The sequence below is a fragment of the Rhinolophus hipposideros genome (genome assembly GCF_964194185.1).
Source record: "Rhinolophus hipposideros genome assembly, chromosome: 3".
In the NCBI taxonomy this organism is placed as follows: Eukaryota; Metazoa; Chordata; class Mammalia; order Chiroptera; family Rhinolophidae; genus Rhinolophus; species Rhinolophus hipposideros.
The window spans coordinates 12,550,863-12,571,238 of NC_138049.1; the positions used below are offsets into that span (position 1 = coordinate 12,550,863).

General features: G+C 37.1%; 1 protein-coding gene across 16 annotated transcripts; it reads left to right on the forward strand.

The window, feature by feature from the left end:
• Positions 1-1,433: 1,433 nt before the first annotated feature.
• MTRF1L (mitochondrial translation release factor 1 like) lies at positions 1,434-17,000 on the forward strand. Of its 16 annotated transcripts, none has more exons than XM_081030780.1 (8): positions 4,193-4,468; positions 5,225-5,430; positions 8,093-8,172; positions 10,090-10,248; positions 10,742-10,905; positions 12,375-12,492; positions 14,278-14,414; positions 15,165-17,000. In XM_081030780.1, exons 4-8 carry the CDS (start codon positions 10,152-10,154, stop codon positions 15,363-15,365), a joined length of 717 nt encoding a protein of 238 aa, XP_080886906.1. In that variant the 5' UTR covers positions 4,193-4,468; positions 5,225-5,430; positions 8,093-8,172; positions 10,090-10,151; the 3' UTR covers positions 15,366-17,000. The 16 variants fall into 16 exon arrangements, with proteins under 16 accessions (XP_080886904.1, XP_080886912.1, XP_080886906.1 ...); XM_081030787.1 differs by having other exon boundaries at positions 4,195-4,468; positions 10,065-10,248; XM_081030781.1 differs by lacking the exon at positions 5,225-5,430 and adding an exon at positions 7,488-7,623 and having other exon boundaries at positions 4,195-4,468.
• The last annotated feature ends 3,376 nt before the right edge of the window (positions 17,001-20,376 follow it).

Below are 20,376 nucleotides of genomic sequence, written 5' to 3' on the forward strand. Positions count from 1 at the left end.
CAAATATTTAATAAAACATACCGAAAACTTGCTTCCAATCTTCCCTGCAACACTTTTAATAGTATCCTTGCAACACACAATAATACACACAGATTGTTTTGTTAAGTTTTATTTCCAAATATGAGGCTTTAAGTGTAAATTTGATTTCAAATTACATTTCTGTCCTATGTGACTTGGGACAAATCATTTATCCTGAGCCAGTTTACTTATCTTTAAATGAGGAATATATTAATTTACAGATGGCCATGAGAAATAAAATAAACAAGGAAAGAATACAGTGTTACATATATTGTTACATATTTTATTATTTTATCAAAGTTCTCCATCAGTAATTCCCATTGTTCAAGAATGTATGTATTAAATGCAATTTTAATGCACTTTTCCCATATTTTTTCAAACCATACTTTAAACTATGTGATTTAGTTATTCATCCAAGAACATATAACCAAGCTTATTTTAATATGCAGCACTATATGATTATTGCTTTGTTCAATAATGATTCAAAATCACTGTTTTCAGTTCACTAACATCACCCTGAATCTATAATAAAGAAATAATCACACAGGTAGAGTTATATAGATAGATAGATAGATGTGTGTGTGTTTGTGTATATAAAATTGTAGGTTTAAAGTTTAAATAAATCGTTTAAAAATTTTATTTCCAAGGGAAATAAAACAACATTCTCAAGAATTGGAAGAATATAAATATCAAGTAACTTGCCAAATAAATATGTGGGTGTAGAACTAAAATGAAGTTGCAAGAAATTGGCCATTAGAAACATTGCTATTGACAAGGAATAGAAAGCATTCTTTTTAATATTAGAGCAGTATGATATTTAAAATAATTTTGCCATGAAAATATGAAAGTAAAAGAAATGGTATTTGTGTGTTCATAAAATTTTTCATTAGTTTTATTTTTGAATAGTTTTGGATTTACACAATAATTGCAAAGGTAGTGCAAAGGGGTTCCATGTAGTAACACACTCATGAGATATTTGTCACAATTAACCAGTATTGATGCATTATTAAGGCTATACTTCATTCAGATTCCCTTAGCTGTTACCTAACGTCCATTTCCTGTTCCAGGACCCCATTCAAGTCACTACATTAATATTTAGTCATCATGTCTCCTTAGGGTCCTCTTAGCTGTGACAGTTTCTCAAAGTTTTTTTGTTTTTGATGACCTTGACAGACTTGAGTACTTGTCTAGGTTATTTTGTAAAATGTCCTTCAACTGGAATTTGTGTGCTGTTTTTCCATGATTAGACAGATGTTACTGGTTTTTGGAAGCAAGACCACAGAGTTTATGTCACATGATAGCAAAGGTACATACCATCACCATGACTTATCACTGTGGATGCTGACCTGGCTGAGGTAGTGTTTGCTGGTTTCTCCTACGTAAAATAATAGATTTTTTAAGAGGTCACATTCGAGGTAACTTTACTGGACATTTACACTGAACTAAAAAAAATTATGGGCAAATTCACCAGCAATAATATACGGTTCCACTAAATGATTGCTAACAAATACTATGAAGAAAATACAATGAACTGGAAAATGAAATTGGAAAATGCAACTTCAAAACAGTGGTGGCTTGAATATTCACTTAATGGAGGTGAAAGTGAATTTTTTTTTCCTTTGAACTACCTGTATAATTACCGTAATCCTCTACATCTCTCGGTAGTAAAGATTTTAGTATTACTAATTGTCATAATGGGTTAAATTGATAATCATTTTCTATATTGCCCTCCACTGAAAAATGGACGGTGAATATTGAAATAATGTAAGAGACTTGATTTTTCTCCCTTGCTTTAATTTATGTCATAAATAGTGTTTCTCGTATATAATTTTAGGATGTTTGCTAAATGTTAAAAAAAAATTCAATGTGTTTGGGTCTGTAAAATTTATCATATCGAACATGTGTAATTTTTTACTACCATGTTCATTGTGCTTAATAATCTATATACTTATTTTCGACTCCACAGATATTTACTAGGACCATAAAGACATTTTGAATGCACGAATACAACTTAAGAGATACCATGCTTGGTTATTTTGCAATTCGAGAATAAATGTAGGTATTTAAAAATTGAATAGATAATCCAAATTATTTTTCCTTGAATTTACGTTGTTTTCGTTTTTATTCCCCTTTCCTGGAGTCTTTTTTTAAATCAATTTACCTATGTACAATAGATTTCCTGAAAATGCTAGAATTTTCAACATGTAACAGAATTTGAGCATGACAATGTAAGAAAACTCAGAAGTCTCAAACTATGTAAATTTTAGTTTTCAAAGTAAATCAAATTACAGCTGTTTTCATTTGACTATATTGTGTAAACCTATGGATATAATTGTAAAATGCACCTGCATTATACCGACTTTTAAAAATGTTTTGAATTAATAAAGAATCCACCAATATATCCTTAGACAAGTTACTGTTTCCTCATTGGTGTTAATGCTGTAAGAGTAAAAGGTACACTTATTTATATTACCGAAATTGCTTATCCATCTGAGGAAAAATAATTCCTGGCTGGATTCTTTACATTGTTCTATAAGGTTATTGCTTATTACATGTTGCACCTTTTAGAATAATAAAGTATATTCTTGAAATGACTTGTTTTGAGAATTCAGCTGAGAAATTTATCATGTCGAGTTCAAACGACTCCCACCATTTTTATGATTAAATAAGCAATTAAAAGTTGAGTTTAGACTTGGGAAATAACTGTTCCTAATGGTGATAAACAACTTGACCAGTCCTGTTTCATATTGGATCAGAATTAAAGTGGGTTTCCACCACTACCTTAAAGCAAAACCATTTTATAGAGTAATGTGGCTTGAATACACATACGCCTGCTACAGAGTGAGACGAAGTATTCGGGTAATGACTTGGAGGTTTTAAAATAACAAGGCCTATTTTTGCTTTCTATTCTGTATTGGGAGAGCCGGGTCCTCATTCTTCCCCCTCACTTTGCATTTGTATGAAGAGCTAAGAAATGAATCGAGGAATGTAAACTCATTTTCTAAGAATTTTACACTTACCCTCAAGTTTTGATTAGATGACTGAAGGAGGACTCGACGTTGTCCAGGGCTCCTGTATTTTACCACCTGAATTTTTATAAGGAATCAATTACACGTTTTTCCAGTATCTCAGCTCTCAGCAGCGAACCCAGCGCTTAGTGGCGCTTGCTCAAATCAGATAGTGGGAGTTCGCAGATTGAGTGCTCAGCCCTCGCACCTCCAGATCTGCCTGGGTTGTGTATATTCCCCCTCTCCATTCCTCCGGTGGGCCCTGAAAAGGCCTTTTGAATAAAGCAAAGCATTAAAGCAATGCACTTGAGCATTCTGGCACCAATCCACTATCCTGAGTTCTTGGGGCAAGGATGGGGGTTGTCCTACCGGGGCCGGGGCTCCGAAGGCTTTGCTCCTCCGGGGTTTACTGGCACCGGGCATCCTCAGCCTCTTTAAAAAGCAGCTCGTGATAATTTAGGAGTAAGTGAAAACGGTCGGGCCGCAGACGCGGCAAGGAAGTTATCCGAGAATAAGGAGGTTCCACGGCCGATAAAGGGCAGGACAGCGCAGACAGCGAAATCACTCCGCGGTTGCCTTCGAGTACACTTGTCACGTCCCGATTAACAGGAGCCTTGCCCACCGTCGAAAAAAAGACACATGCACAGGAAAAAAGGAAGACGAGTAAACACACAGTGATACCTGTCCTACAATTAACTCTTGGGGACGAAAAACCAGGCTGGCACTGGCACTTTCCTAGCTGGGACCTCAGCCCACGTGGCGGACAACAGCCTGCCCTTCACGGTGGAACTTGACATCCCCATGCAGTGCTCGGGAAACCCATCCTCGACCTCAGAAAACAGAGTGGGAAGGTGCAGGTTTCTCCTTCCCGCCCAACACTCCGACCTGGCACCTCAGGAAGACGTCCAGACCCAGCGTTTAGAGGAGCCCAGAGTCTCTGCACCCGCCCCTCACCGCTTTCCGACCGGCTCACTCGACTTCCGGCCTCTGCGAATACTGAGGTATTTAAATACTGAGCCGGAAGTTCCCGCCGAGGCTTCCGGGAGGCCTTTTAAAACTGGCGCGTGCACTGGGCGGAGCTCGGCCAGCTCTCGCCGAACCCTGCGAATTCCGCTCAGTATCGCGAGACTCGCTCTGTCCCAAACTTCCGGTTTTAGTCAGCCTCCGCAGTCTCGGCTTAGGGATGCGGTCCCGCCTTCTGTGGAGTGTTGCTCGCAGTCTGTGGACTCGCCGGACTATTGGCCCGGCTCGCCGATACGTAAGCTGCAGTACCCCGCAGCTGGAGGAGCTGTTCGCCCGCGGCGGGCCCTTGCGGACCTACCTGGAGCGCCAGGCGGGGTCTGAATCCCGGTTGCAGTTCAGGGGTTCTGAGCTGGTGGCGGTAGCCAAGCTGCTAAGCAAGAAGGAGCAGGAGCTGCAGGAGACCGAGCACCTGCTGCATGGTAAGGGCAGGGCCCGGGGCAGCGGGATTCAACGCAGATTCTTGACTCTTCGTTTGCCTTTTCCACCAAGCAGCGTCGGGTGTCTACACTCTTCCCGAGTTTGAAGCTCTTGACTCAATTGCAGCCTTTTTCTGGTTGGGATCAGAGGTCAAAGTGTCACGTGCGTTTTGAGCTCGCGGTCTCTTGTTTGAGTCTGTGTTTCCTTGACACTGCCCCGCCCCTTTTGCAGAACGTGGGTTCACGTTTACTGATGGCGTCTTCGGGGACAGCTCATTAGGTCACCAAGGACCAGTAAGGCTCTGTCCCGGGCAGGGGTTCGAGCAGCGTTTCTCAGGGTGGCGAAGGGACCACCTGCAGTGCTGTCGAGAGGTGCGTGATAAAACCAGACATCCGACTCAGAATCCGAGACTTAGACACAAGGATGTTTAACAAGTTTCCCAAGTGATGAGTGTGCATTCACATCTGGAGGGGTCCTACGTTTCTGCATTCCTGTAAGCGCCCAGGGATGCCACGCTGCTGGTGGTCCGTTGGCCACACGCTGAGTAGCACGCCTGTAGAGTTCGCAGTCTGGGGAGAGAGAGTTAATTATAATACCAATGGAAAGTGAGAACAGATGTGGGAATCAAGACCTAGGAGAGCAAGGAGAACTTGTTGGAAAGGTCTTGTGCAAGGATAAAGGCCCACCTTTAAAAGACATACTACTTTAACTTTTATTGATCCTTGACCATACTCCGGACTTTGCTTCGCTTTCTTTAGATATTAACTCATCCGGTTCACATAACAAACGGAAGTGACACATAACATACTATCAGCCTCATGGGACAGAAGAGAAACCTGACGCGTAACTCGTCTTAGGATGTACAGCTTTTAAGGAATGGAGTTTTTGGATCCGAATGACTCCGAATCTCATGCTTTTAATCACTGTACTTCGTGTTAACCAAGGGAGAGGACGGGAGTGGCAGGTTGGAACATTTTGTAAGGGGGGGTGTCAAATACTGATCTAAAAAGGTTGATTTTATCCTGTTGGCAGAAGGGGGCCCCCAGAAGCTTTTAGAGTGGGGAGTGGATGTTAGACATAGCTTTGTTGCTCAGGAAACTGGGTTTGTGGTAGTTTAGAAGTCCACCTGCAATGAGAATAAAGATGCCATGGAAAACAGAAGCTAATACAGTAGCCTAAGTGAGAGTTAGGGAGAGTCTAAGTTAAGTGATTTAATAGAAAAGGCAGATGCCCAGAGTGTAAAAACAGGATTAATTATGGAAAAGTCTTTTGGAGAAATATTAAACTGGTTTCATAGCTTAAGCCAAGTTTAAAGCCCAAATGGATTTAAGGGTTAAGTATTTTAAAAAACTGAACTATAGAGAACTTAACAGAATGTGAGAAAATTGTTGCAGGCAAAATGCAACTCAGTTTAAAAACAATAGAAAATACAATTCAGCAACTCCTGAGTTCTTAATATATGTCAGACACCACTAATTACCAAAAAAAGTATGGAACTACTTCTTAGGAGCTTCTAGCCTAGTGAAGAAGAGAGATGTTTAGGAAGTAAAAGTATAAGTGGGTGTTTATTTTGTTTTAATTTCTGCAATAAAGAGCAGAGTGTTATAAAAAGTAAAAACTGGCATTTAAATGGATTTTGAAGGATAGGCAGAAGGTTGCCAGCTAGTGAAAGAGAAGGGATTGAAGGCACAGGTGACCAGTAAGGATAAAGTATCAAATTGGGAGATACATGGCAGGAGCATAGAGTAGGTGTTGGAGTTGATAATGTAATAAAAACTTGAAACCAGAAGGACAGTTAAGAACCTTCCATGACAAGGAACCTGGTAAAGACCATGGGACATTAGCACGTTTTTAAGCAGAGAAGTGACATCTTTTTAAAGAAAGATTAATGTTGGATGAATTTGAGTATTCTTCAGGGATCCTGGTGGCTGAAATTTAATTAATAGTTTATGTAAATTAAATTGCCCCAGAATTTAGTTCCAATCTCCTTAGACTTACAGAACACTGCATTTCAGAACTTAGAAATCATCCAGCTCAAATCTTTCAATTTATTCTTGAGATAAGTGAGACAGAAGTTTTGTGTGTTCCTTTGAGAGATCCTTAGTGGTTGAACAAGGGCTACAATTCAGTTTTCCTTTTTTTCTGATTCAACACATTTTCCATTTACTGAGATTCCTTCCATACCAAATTCTTGCTAAAATAATTTCCTGTCTTTCCACCAACACTTTCTGTATTTGCTTATCTTAATTTTGCTGTTATCATCTCTCCCTTGAAGTAATCCTTTTTTCCTTTTTGTGCCCATCCCCAAAATAAACTAAAGCAAAAAAATTCATGCTACTACTGTCTTAATATTTAATCACATAGTGTTTTAGGTTGTTATTCTTTGTGAGTTTTTCTCCCCTAGAAAAATGGAAATGTTGTTCTTGCCAACGCAGTGAAGAATCAAAGATCAGCAAGCTGGTTAGTATGCAAGCAGGGTTTATTAATAATACATGCTCAGGGAAGAGAACTGGCCTAGCCCAGGTGGCTGAGAGAGGCATAGGCCCCATCAGGCCCCCTCCCCTGGTCCTGAGGACTCACATCGTTTGCTGGGTGGGGTGAGGGAGGTACATAATTTGGTGGGAAAATGTGGTGCATGCTCTTCCATGGGAAGGTGTGACCTTCCATGGGAGGGTGTGACCTCCTAAGCAGGTGGAGGTCTGTTGACTCAGATCCCTCTCTTGCTCCAGACCCCCTCTCCTCATCCCTTGCAAAAACAGATACCTGGCTAGAGGCAGTTAATCAAAATTATTTATGAGGTTTTTCTGTAAGCACTATGCACCCCCTCCCATCTCTCCTACATTTTCTAACTTCTACCTAACGGAAACTAAAACTATCTAAAATCCTGCTTTACATATTATCATCTCCAGTTCTCAGAATAGTTGGTTCTTAATAAATGAACATACAAACTGAAAGTTTGATCTTTCAACAGAGAGCACAATTTATAATAGCTTTAAAAATGTCCCCTTCTCTTTTCCATAGGTTGCATGTGGTCAACAGGATAGAGGAATGAGAAAGTATATTTGTAAGATAAAAATGAAACCTCAAAGATGAAATAAGAATTAGGATAAAGCCCGAGAGAGAGGAGTACTTCATGTAAACATTCTGTAAGCATTAGGTAGGGTCTAAATATTTGGGTGGATACTTCATATTAATGAAATATTTACAAAGAATAAGTAACTTTCTGCTTTTTAATTCAGTTTTGGTTTAACTGATGGAAGCTTTTGTTCCCTTCTGGGCTGAGTAGCTCAGTGCATTTATTTGTTGTACTGTCTAAAACTAAAAGCATGTTTATTAATATGAATATTTCATGAAGGTAGAATTATAGAAAAAGTTTAATAGCTTATATTTTTGTTTAGAGATTCTTTTTTAATTTTATTTATGCTTCTGTCATCAGAGAAGTTCTTTTTAAAGCTACATGCTTATGAATAGCATCAAATGCTATTTCTAATTAATGATAATTATGAAAAGCACAAGAAAGACATTTTATTTTTCCCTTCAGCTACAATAACAATAAGACTATGACTTTGAATTCCATTGACAATTTAACACTAAGGCAAACTTAACCTACTGCCTTTGTTTCTTAGATGAAAATGAAGACTTAAGGAAACTTGCCGAGAATGAAATAACTTCGTGTCAAAAAGAAATAGCTCAATTGAAGCATCAGGTATATATATATTTGTGCAAAGAATAAAGCATTAGTTCTATTCCTAATAAACTTTATTAGAAGTTGATCAAAACAAGGTAAGACTTACTAACCAACTTGTTAGTATTTAGAATTATAAACCGTTCTTTAAAGCAGGAGAAAGCATACTCCCTATGGTCCTTTTGTATCATACTGAAAGGATTATACTGCTCTGATACAAGGATGAATGTCACATTAATAGGATTTGCCAAAGGCAATGAAATCATTGGTATTCTATATCCCTCTTTTGGCTTTCTAAGAGATGTGAGTGGGGGTAGAAAATGAGTAGAAGAGATTATGAGGTGATGGTAGATTGTGAGCTTGACAGCAGGAATGTTGCTTCATCTTTGTGTCTCTTGCACTATTAGAGTAGGCCCTCAAAAGTTTCAGAACTGAATTGTATTGCTTTGGTTTTATATCTGTAAGAATTGTGGAGAACATATGTATAGGAATTAAATGAAGAGTAATCATTACACAAAATTTGAAGAACTACTCTTTGCTAATTCTGTAAGGCAGAGCTTACAAGTTTATAGCAGTTACCTTGGGGGATCTAAGCGAAAGAACATGGTAAGGTGAGGAAGAAGCCCAGAAAGGGGGTGGCTTAATTTAGCGATTCTCTTCTCCAGCCAAATGTGGAACTCATGAAAAATGAATGTCTCCAGCGTGTACTCCAAAAGGAAAGTTCCATTATAGCGTGAAAAGTCTCATGTAACTTGCCTTCTACCCATTTTCTAATTTGTGTGTGTGTGTGTGTGTGTGTGTGTGTGTGTGTGTGAAATAGAAGGGCGTATGTATTAAAGGTTTCGTGAATTGGCTAGTAATTAACAAACAAGTTTAAATCCTATCATTTGTTAATTCAAGATTTGAATGATGATCATGTTGTATCTACATAGAGATGGAAAAGTAGTAACTACAGCTCCCAAACACCATAAAGTGTGATTATTTCAGTATTCAGGTAGACTTGGGTTCAAATTCTAGCTCTTCTACTTTCTAGATTTATGATATCGGGCAACTAGATTACTTACCTAAACTTTATCGTAGTTTTCACATCTTATAGTGGAACTGTTAACAGTACCTTCCCAAGACTGTTTTAAGAATTAAAGAAGGTAAAGTGCTTAGCAGAGTGCCTGTCATATATTAAAGAACCAATAAATGTTGGTAGTTTTTACTATTTAACTCACCTAATCTAAGAAGCTTTTATTTATGTCCCCTTCCTTAGTACATACTAAAGTGTGAAACATATCACTGTAATGGAAGAAAGACTTAACTGGGCACAACGATTTGAGTTCTTATACCTGCTCTGCCAAACACTTTGCCCTTTAATAAGTCACTTAACCTCTGTTAACCTCATTTTCCTTGACATATAAAATGAGGGAATTGGACCAGATCATCCTCTAAAGGCCTTTTCAGTTCCAAAATTGCCAGTTTTTCTCCCACTTTAAAGAAGCTTAAAAAAATACAACTGCAATTTGGGTGCCTTTAATTTTTTTTTTCTTCCTGCCACACTTGACTGTAAATTTCCAAATGATAGAGTTAGAATCTTCTTTTGCATTGTACACACAACATAGTGTCCTACTCACAGCAAGTATTTAATTGAACAAAGAACTGATGTAAAGTATACAGAAACACCAAAACAAAACTGTTTTAGCTGAACCTTACAGCATTTATAATATAGCTGTGACATTGGTATGTTTTAGAAATTATACGTGTATGGTTCTAATTGGCCAGATGGTTGAACAGTAATCACAATATTAAATTTGCTTAGAGAAACTAAGTAAATTAAATATTTAAAATCCTGCATCTAATCATTTAGCTCTTTTTTAAGTTTTAAATAATTCTCAATTATAGGAGGGGTGGTATTTTTTTATTTACAGATTATCTTACTTTTGGTTCCCTCAGAAGAAACAGATGAAAGTGATTTGATCCTGGAGGTCACTGCAGGAGTTGGGGGTCAGGAGGCAATGTTGTTCACAGCAGAAATGTTTGATATGTATCAGCAGTACGCTGCATTTAAAAGATGGCATTTTGAAACCCTGGAATATTTTCCAAGTGACATAGGTCAGTAAAATTTGTTTTGGGGAAAGGGTAGATTTAATTTATCTATGTGTGTCTTAGGAAAAGGGGTGGAAAGACCATGACTAGGCTTTAGAATTTATTTGTGAGGATGCTTAAGTATTTTTATGCTCATCATTTACTTAATAATTTTGAATGCAAATATACCAATTTTGAAATGGTATATTTCAATACTAACCATTGACTGACTAATGGTCTTTTAAATGATCTTTTAAACATGTTATTGAATCAAGTCATTAACACCATAAATGCTGAATGTTTAATAATTGTAAGCAATAAAGATACTAAGTTTTGCAACACTGAATATCTAGTATTAAAGCAGTGGCTATCATAGACTTGCTAAAGTTTTCAATGTATTTTACATCTATAGATTGTTTTGTAGCTCTTTTTAATATACTTCAAAATGGTAGAAGTGATCGTCAATTGTTTATAAATGGCAAAAGTAATAAAAGAATTCTATTTTCCCAATATTTTCAAGGTGGCCTTAGACATGCATCTGCCAGCATTGGGGGTTCAGAAGCCTACAAACACATGAAATTTGAGGGAGGTGTGCACCGAGTACAAAGAGTGCCAAAGACAGAGAAGCAAGGCCGCATCCATACTAGCACCATGACTGTAGCAATACTACCCCAGCCGACGGAGGTAAGGCAGCGTAGTCCCCTGCGTGGGATCCTGGGCTCGGCACAGTGCACGCCCCCAGAGTGACACTCACTTTACTGAATTGAGCATCTCCTTTTCTTACCATTTGCCCTTCATCATATAGTTTCAGTTAATTTTGAGAATATAGTTTCTCAGTCTAAAAAGTACAATTTTGTAATAGATGGTAAGAATGAAGGATGTACAAATGATGTAATCTTGCATTGTCTATTTATTAATTTTTCTCCACCACTAAGCTTTGAGACCATCTCTACAGGAGAAACAATATTAACCTACTTTAAATAGGGTTTAAGGCTGATTCCCTTTATAATAACTTTTGCTTCATGTGACTGGTTCCAGAATAGCAAGAATCCTGTTTTAACAAGGTGACTACCTAACAGAATTGCTACTTCATAACCCAATCACATTAAAATGGAAACATTGTTACAGTTCAGAATGAGTGTACTTTAGTCTCACAAAGCAAATTCTGTCCAAATAATATTTGTAAAATAATTTAGTTGGGAAGTTCAGTTTTGTTTATAGCCCTTCTGCTGAAAAGTGATAGAACATATGTGACTGGTCTTTCAGGGTAAAGTATGAATGATTTGAGAAGAAGTTTAATTGAGGGCTTCTCTTTATTAATTGTGGGGAAATGTGCTATTTGACTCTCTAGCAGGAGCCAGACCTAGGTATAGTACTTTGATTTAAGCATCTTCCATGGAAATGGATGAAGGGAGTTTTCTGGAAAAGATGGAGACTGAGGTCTGTATTATCACCTCATTTAATTTGTCCGGCCACGCAGGGAGCCAAGGAGGGCCTATGAATGGTAAGAGTCCTACCGACACGGTTGTGGACATGTCACAGAGTGGTCTATAGTTGTTCATGAAACAAAGGTTTTTAAATCCAGTGCTTTCCATGGTGACTTCCAGGACAGAGCATTATCCTAACTTCAGATCCCAGTGTTTACAGATTGAGCTTTACCTTTGACTTTCTGGCTTTGCTATTTCTGTTTGTCTCTCTTTTGCCTCCAAATATGTTTAAGTCCTCCTTTAATTGAAATTAAACAAAATAAGCCTTTCCCATAGTTCTTTAGCTTGCATTGTTTTTTCCACTGCTAAGGTACTTTTGCCCTCAAAAATACTCCACAAATTTCATTTTATTTTGTATATTTACAGTTCTTATAATAACTAAATTTTATTCATGTGTTAAGAAGAGGGTAATTTACAGAGAAGTCCAGTATTTGAGAGTTAGGGTTTGTTTTTGTTCTGTTGTATTTTAATCTGCTACTTCTCCAAACAGAAAAGTTTAAAAAATGATATCCTTCTAACTACTATTGATTCTTAACATTAAACCTTCTGTATTTTACATAAATTGTATACGTAACATGTATTTGTAGTTATAAAAGGATAGTTTTTGCCTTTGAATAGTTCATACATGCAATCTTTCTAAATCCCAACTTTCCCTCTTATGTGTAGATTAATCTGGTGATTAATCCTAAAGATTTGCGAATCGACACGAAGCGAGCCAGTGGGGCTGGAGGGCAGCACGTCAACACCACAGACAGTGCTGTCCGTATAGTTCATCTTCCAACAGGTATGTGCTTATTTACGCAACCTAAAACATCGAAGAAAAATCAAATTCTGAAAGACTCAACTAATTGTCCCCAATTACCAAAGGGATATATACTACTAAGGACTATTATTAGATATCTGATTTGCTTAGAATCCTTAGCTGGAACTCTGCAAGATAATTGTAAAGCCAGGAAGATGGAGGGATCTAAACCCAGGGCATTTCCGTATTAGTGACTGTGAGGGGGTGTGGCTTGTCCTTCCACGTAGCTTTCTGAAGTTTATACTTAGTACAATCACTATTTAAGGAAAAAAAAATCTTAACAGTGCAGTTATTATCATGGGTTCTTTATCAGCAGATGCTCTAAATCACTAGATCTTAGCCTTTTTTTGAAGGGAGAAGGACATGGACTCCTTTGAGAAAGTGAAAGCTTGGACCTGCTACCCAGAAACATGCTTACATGTAAAGTTTTGCATATAATTTCAAGGGCTTCATCCCATTAAATTCACCAACAGACCTCCAGGGGTCTGATTCTAGATAATTAGGCAACAACGCTATATGAGGTGTGATCAGAAAATACGTGAATGTTTCAATTTTAAAAAATGTATTACCATAAAAGACACATTGCCATTAATCCCCTTCAAACTATTCTCCCTTGCTTCGAACACACTTATCCCATTATTCTTGCCACTTTCTGAAGCAGTTCTTGAAGCCCTCTTTCATGAGTGTCTTTAGTTGTACTCTCGTGGCTGCCTCGATGTCCTGAGTCAATTCAAAACATTTACCTTTTATGGTCATTTTAACTTTGGGGAAGAGCCAGAAGTCGCGTGGTGCCAGATACAGTGAATAAGGTGGTTGAGGACACACCGTAATGTTTTTTGATAAAAATAAAATAAAGAATTGCCATACCGGAAGCGATGTGTGACACAGAGCGTTGTCATGATGGAGGATAAAATAGACACAGTAAAGAGGACTTCCAGAACTGCTTCAGAAAGTAGCAAAAACAATGGGATAAGTGTGTTCTAAGTGAGAGGGAGTATTTTGAGGGGGATTAAAGGCAATGTGTTTTTTACTGTAATAAATTTTTTAAACATTCACCATATATTTTAATCACACCTCGTATGTAAATATTTCTTAAGACTTCAATATACTATTAGGTAGAACTATGTTTTACAAGTATTACTACAGTGATTTACATGTGATAAGGACCAGATGGACAGCAGACCTCAGTTATCTAGAAAGAAGACACGAACCCCTTACAATAACTGATCTCAAATAGGCATAATTCCCACTGATCAGTAGGGATTGATGAGAGTGATGCATTGATGTTCTTTTTTTAAATTTGAGGAAATCCTCATGTTAAACTTTAAAACGATGTCTTGTGTTATACATAGTATATAAATAATGGGAAAAAAGGATGGAAATCCTCAAAAACATTAATAGTGATTATCTCTGGTACGGAGTAATTTTTATATTTCTATTTCTATGATGAGCAGTTATTACTTTTAAAAAAATCATGGTGGCTAGCTGAGGGCATGGAAGCGCAATCCATATTAAATGATTAATGCTTTTTGTTTAGTACATAGGCCTTCAATACTGAAGTACTTTGCACTATAGCTCCAACTTAACTTACAGAGTTATCAGAAAACTCAAAATTTATTTGTTCACTTTATAGTCTTTTATATTAGAGTCCTATTTTTTCCTCCTCGTAAAGGAAGAGGAAAAAGGATGAGAAGGAAAAGGAGTACTCTTTGATAATAAATGAAGATTTTTAAATTAAAACTCTTTAATTCTCATAACACTATTCAGGTGTTGTTTCCGAATGTCAACAAGAGAGATCTCAACTGAAAAATAGAGAGATGGCTATGAAAAAGTTACGTGCAAAACTATACAGCATGCGCCTAGAAGAAGAAACAAGTAAAAGATACAGTGCTAGAAAGATTCAGGTAAAACTGAATTGAAAACAATGCTTCTGAAGGATAAATATTTTCAAATAACCCAGTTTGGGTGTGTTAAAATTGTTCCAATGTTTTTGTCAAAATAAGAAAACAATTCAAGTAGCTCAACCAAGAGCTATACTTATTTTATAAAAAACTTACACTCTGCTGTTTTCTACATCCAAGGGCATTTTTCTCAGACATCTAAGAAAAGGCATATGGAGTCTCCATTCTGAAAATTATGGAAAAGGGAAAGCAAACTGAACTTTCTTCCTGTTTGATATTTAATTTTGTAACTGAAGAACCCTTTTATTAATTCTGTATTATGGGAAACTCATCACTTTGTCATCACGAAAGATGACTAAATTGATTCACTGAGGTTATATATAGTATTTAGTTGCCCCTGAATATCAACTCTGTCCCAGGCTGTATGTATACATCATCGCTGTGTAGTCGGTCTTATTTGTCTGTATTTTACAGATGGGGAAACTAAAGTTTAGAGTTGAAATAAATTGCCTGAAGTCACAGAGCACTGAAATGGCAGAGGGCATTCGAATACTACTAATCTGTCTGACTTTAAACCCACACTCCTTTTTATCTGTCATGTTCTCAGGTTATTTGAGGATTCATAATATTTAAAACTTGGTTCTTAAATTGTATTTCAATTATAAAGCAAAAGTTTAATCTCCAGGTAAATTAAATTTGTAGGTTTAATTGCCCTTAATCTAACTGTATTTTGTATCTTTTGTATATATATAGATTGGAACTAAAGGAAGGTCAGAGAAAATAAGGACATACAATTTTCCACAGAACCGAGTCACAGATCACAGAATAAACAAGTCACTTCATGATCTTGAAACTTTCATGCAAGGAGAGTATCTACTGGATGAACTTGTACAGTCATTGAAAGACTATGCTGATTATGAATCTTTAGTAGAAATTATTTCCCGAAAACTTTAAATTGTTTTGTTATTAAAGACTTTGATAGCTTATGAAAATTCTACTACAATAAGTCACATTGTGTGTAAATATTAACCGGTATTCTCTTTAAAAATGTGAGTTAACACAGTTGGAAATAATATGCATATTTTTAAGACATAGATAATTTATGCAAGTCTTCCCTCAATGTATTAATAAAAAACATACATACAATATAATCATCACTCTGCTTGTATGTTTTGGACCCTCCCTTACAAGAAGTAGACAAAGGAAAATCATCCTTTGTTGTATGTAAAATATTTAATGAATGATCAAAAATTTGGTTTAACTCTATTATGAAACACTTCAAACATAAATAGAAATATGACAGTAAATATTATATCAGTCAAGGTCTAGTCAGGAGACAGAAACGATTAATTTGAATGGGGGTAATTTTGATATAAAGAATGTTCAGCTGACAATGGGATTAGCTATTGGGGAGAACTCTAATACACTAGGACTGAGAGAGTATGGAAGCATATAACACCTTTAGAAGGGGTTTGTTTCCCCCCAAGGTGGAGAGTCAGGCCTATAGAGAGGATATGGCTGCAGCCTACTTGATGACAGAAAAGTTCCCTGGGCTGTCCTGGTCCAGAGCTGGTCTACAGGTGGCAGGTCAGGCCTTGCAAACAGAAAACCTTAAACCCTCAGAGACTGATAAGAAAGAAGCCTCCCACCAGGGTGTCAGCAAAAGTTGCTGGAGGGTAACATGAATAGGTGTCTGCATTAATCAGCGTTCTCCAGAGAAAAAGAACCAATAGGTTGTATGGAGAGAGAGAGATATTTATTATGAGAAATAGGCTCATGTGATTACCTTGGTTAGCAAATCCAAAATCTGCAGTGTGGCCAGCAGTCTGGAGAGCCAGGAGAGCCGATGTGGCTGCAGTCTGAAATCAGTCTGCTGGCAAATTCTCTTGCTCAGGGGAGGCCAGTCATTTTGCTGTTTTTAGGCCTTAGACTGCTGGGATGAGGCCCATCCCATTACAGAGGACTAAATCCTGCTTTACTTGGGATTCACTGATTTAAGTGTTAATCTTATCCAAAAAACAGTTGGAGACACACCCAGAGGAATGCTAACTAAATATCTAGGCACCCTGTGGTCCAGCCAAATTGACACAAAATTATGATGTCATTGAACTTGTTCCTCAAGTAACAATATTTCCTACAAACTGGAAGTTAGAGCTTAAGACTCAGCAAGTTTTACATATTCCCTTCCTGTTTTGGGGAAAATGACAGCGTTGTTGCCATTAAAATACACAAATCAGGTTTGAATGCTCTGATGCGCTGAGATGCATTAGATCTCTGCAAAATAATGACAGATGAGACCAATGAATTCACCTTTGTGAATTGAGAATTTACAGTTGAAAGTGAGCTTAAAGCTGAATCATTATAATCTTATATCAATGTTTTTCTGTTACAAGATTTCAAAGAAATTATTTGCTCCTTTTTCCATGGAAATCCTGGTTACGATGAGCTTTTTTTCTGAGAAGACTAGTGACTTGAGCCTGAAAGGGAAGGAAAGCCCAGGGAAGTTTGCTTGAAGCTGCACAGCTGTAAAAAGACCTCTTCATGTTGAGAGAACCACAGTGAATAAAGAAATGTGTTTGATAAACAGGCACCTCAAGTTTCCTTTTTGGTGTTTGCACTAGAATAGTAATAAATTCAACCTGTTAAACTACAAAACACAAAACAAAACAAAAACCTGTAGACACGCCAGTTATTCCATAAAGAGAAAAGCTGGAAATGCTGTCTCAAGAATTTTGCAAAAACATGGTAAACTAAGGACTATAATTATAACAGCTCTACCTAGTAGACGATGAATAAATGTTAAATGTATAGTTGTCACAAAGTAAGATTTCCAGAGCAAACAATTCCACTACTAAGGTTATATGATTAGATTAAAATGTTAAAGAATTAGGAGACATTTAGTTAACTCCCAAAATTGCACACTTCTGTATTTGTTACCAATTAACAGAATGAATTCTTATGAGCATATGTACTACATAAATTCAAAACTAGATTATTGTCGTATAATGGGTTTCCTCCTTATAGCAAACTTTATTAGCCATTATTTCCTTAAAAGCCCTAGCCTGTGCTAATTTTCAGAGTAGTTTTATATTAATAATTTGTTAATACGTCAGAGGCTTTTAATTTGAAGACTCCCTCTGCCTATAATATTCTGCACTTGCAAGGCACTCTACCTTCACAAGAACAGTTGATGAAGGCAGCTTTCAGTGGCCTATGCAATTCTAGATACACAGCAAGACATGTTCATTAATCACGTTGTCTGCATAAGGCCCAACGCAGGTCTGTGTCTCCCAGTTTTATCAATTTCCTATTGGGTCTTTCGGTTTCCCTTTTGAATGTACGGGACATACCTATAGGTTGTTAAATATTACAATGTAGCATTAATTTTTCTTTGCCTCTTCTAATAGGTTAAAATTAGAAAAGTTGGACTGAGATTGTGAAGGGTCTCTGAATGTTGGATTCATTCTGTAAACAAGGGAGAGATTGTAAAAAGTTGACTTAATTTCCTTCCACCCTCTCCACTCCCTCACTCCCTGCCACAAAGAGAAAAGTGAGAAACTGCACTAATGAAGGTGGAAAACCTTTGATCCATTTTTAGACTTATTGCCCATTAGGACATCATAGTTGGTTAGAAAAAGATTGTAACACCTAGCTAATTTCAATATAAATTTAAGATATGTATCAGTAGGTGTATTATGAACACCTGCAGAGTAACTGACAAATTCTGGTCTGTGAACTGACATTGTCTCCTACTTCACACATCAATCTAAATGAGTTATTCCTACATGACCATATGTAATCTTTGGAATCCAGGAAATGCTAAGGGTAAAGCAATATAATTTGCATGAAGCCTATTGGGACCCCAAGTCTAACCTTTTAAGGGCCTTGGAATTTTTTACAATGCATCTACACAGCTATCTTAATTATAAATTATGCATCATCACTCCTACCTGCTTATGCTGCCTTGTCTGCTTAGAAAACACTCCATTTACCTGTGCAGACAGATGTCAATGTCCAACTTAAACGGCACCTTAGTCCCTAAGCATAATTAACTGTTCTTCATCGGTATTCCATGTTGCTTTACCATACCTGTATGACAAGGTTTATGGCAAGGTAATAAAATCTCAAGATTGTGTGCTTAATAAGGAAATGGGAAAGGGTAGGTTAGGAAATAGCATAAACTCATCGCTAGACCTCTCACACTGTTTTATTAATGGACAAAATTGTGTTCTCTTCATTCTCATCTCAAGACCTAACATCATGCTATAATAGTTATTCACTAAATAGATGTCTAAAACGCAGTTACAGCTGAAGTTTTAGTCTAGAAATCTGGTGCGTTGTTCAGAAAGAACCACAACTAAACTTTATTTCAAAATGGCCTACACCAGTCAATCAAACGTCATTCAACTAGAATGGCAATTTTGAAGATGTATAAACAGATAATCACTATGTTTAAAATGAAACTTGTCCGATTTCCTCTACAAGCCATTTCTCACTGTGTGATCTAAATTTCTTTAATGGCAATACCATTCTTTCCCTCTCTCAAATGGAATACGTGGCCACCTTTGTTTCCTCTTCCTCACATGCAGTTTATTGTTAAATTCTACTCTCCTACAAAACACTAATCCTCTGATTCCATTACCATTACTCTTGTCCAGAATTAATTCTCTCATGAACTACTTTAACAGTCCCGACTCCTCCCTGTATCCTTTCTATCCGCTAATTCAGGTTACGTATACATAACTGCCAGATTCATTTTCCTAAAAAGCAATGCTCTGATCTTCCTTGTCACTCCTTTGCTCAACAGCTTAAAAGGTTCCCATTGCCTCCCAAATAAAACTCTTAAGTATATATCGAATACATCTGTATCTGTATCCAGCATTATTCCGTATTATCCCATTCTACAAACCACCCCCTACTTAAAATTACAAATGTTTCCTGATAAAGCACCTGCATTTAAGCTTCCCCCCATTTTGTTCCTTATGCCATGGAAGGTCTCCCTCTTCTCTTCCCTCAAAAGACATCCTGTACAGCAGTGGTTCTCATCTATAGGCCATCTTGCCCCGTTCGCTCCCCAGGACATCTAGAAATGGAGATAGTTGTCACAACTAGAAGGGGGGGCGTTAGAGGCTAAGAATGCTGCTAAATGCCCCACAGTGCACAGGACAGCCCCCCACAACAAAGTGTCTGGCCCGAAATATCAAGTGTTGAGGTTGAGAAGACATGTCTGTCCCATACATGATTCACTTATCCTGGCATATAGAAGTACCTCCTCTGTTCTATAAAATGTTCCTACTGTAACTAGATGTATTTGACTACCCAGTGTTCCATTACAGTTATATTTTATACACCTTATCTCCTCCCCCTTTAGCCCCATGATGACTCAAAAATTAATTACTGAGCATTTTATGTCTATTAGTTGGCAGGCCCAGATAGTGAGTACAAGAGCAAGTAACCATGTGCCACTTATTTTTCACACACTTCCTGATGTCTTAAAAGTTTAGGCAATTAGAATTTGTTGAAAGAATGAGGACAATTCTCTCAGTACTTCATTTTGCACCTAAAAACTCAACAATTCTGATTGATAATGATTTGCAGGAAAAAAAAAATGGTGTAGCACTTGACATCTAGTAAAATCCAGAATGGCCCTTTCTAAGATTCTCACTAATGAAATTAACAGGTGTTCAATAACCTACTGAACAAGTTATCAGTTAAAAATACTATTTCATCATAATTAAAGCTTTAGCAGTTAAAAATATTAAGAACTTAAAATAATGGAAAAAGACTGACAAACTACTCAAACATGCAATAAAACATGCTTGACTCTTTATTTTACCTGTATTACTACAGAAATTTTGATTTTTCCTATAATATATCTTAACCTTTTTCTGAAAGCTTTCTTTTACCTGCTGGGGAATACTTTTTAAGGTGTGGTTAACAGCCAAAGTAGCAACGCAGGTGCTCA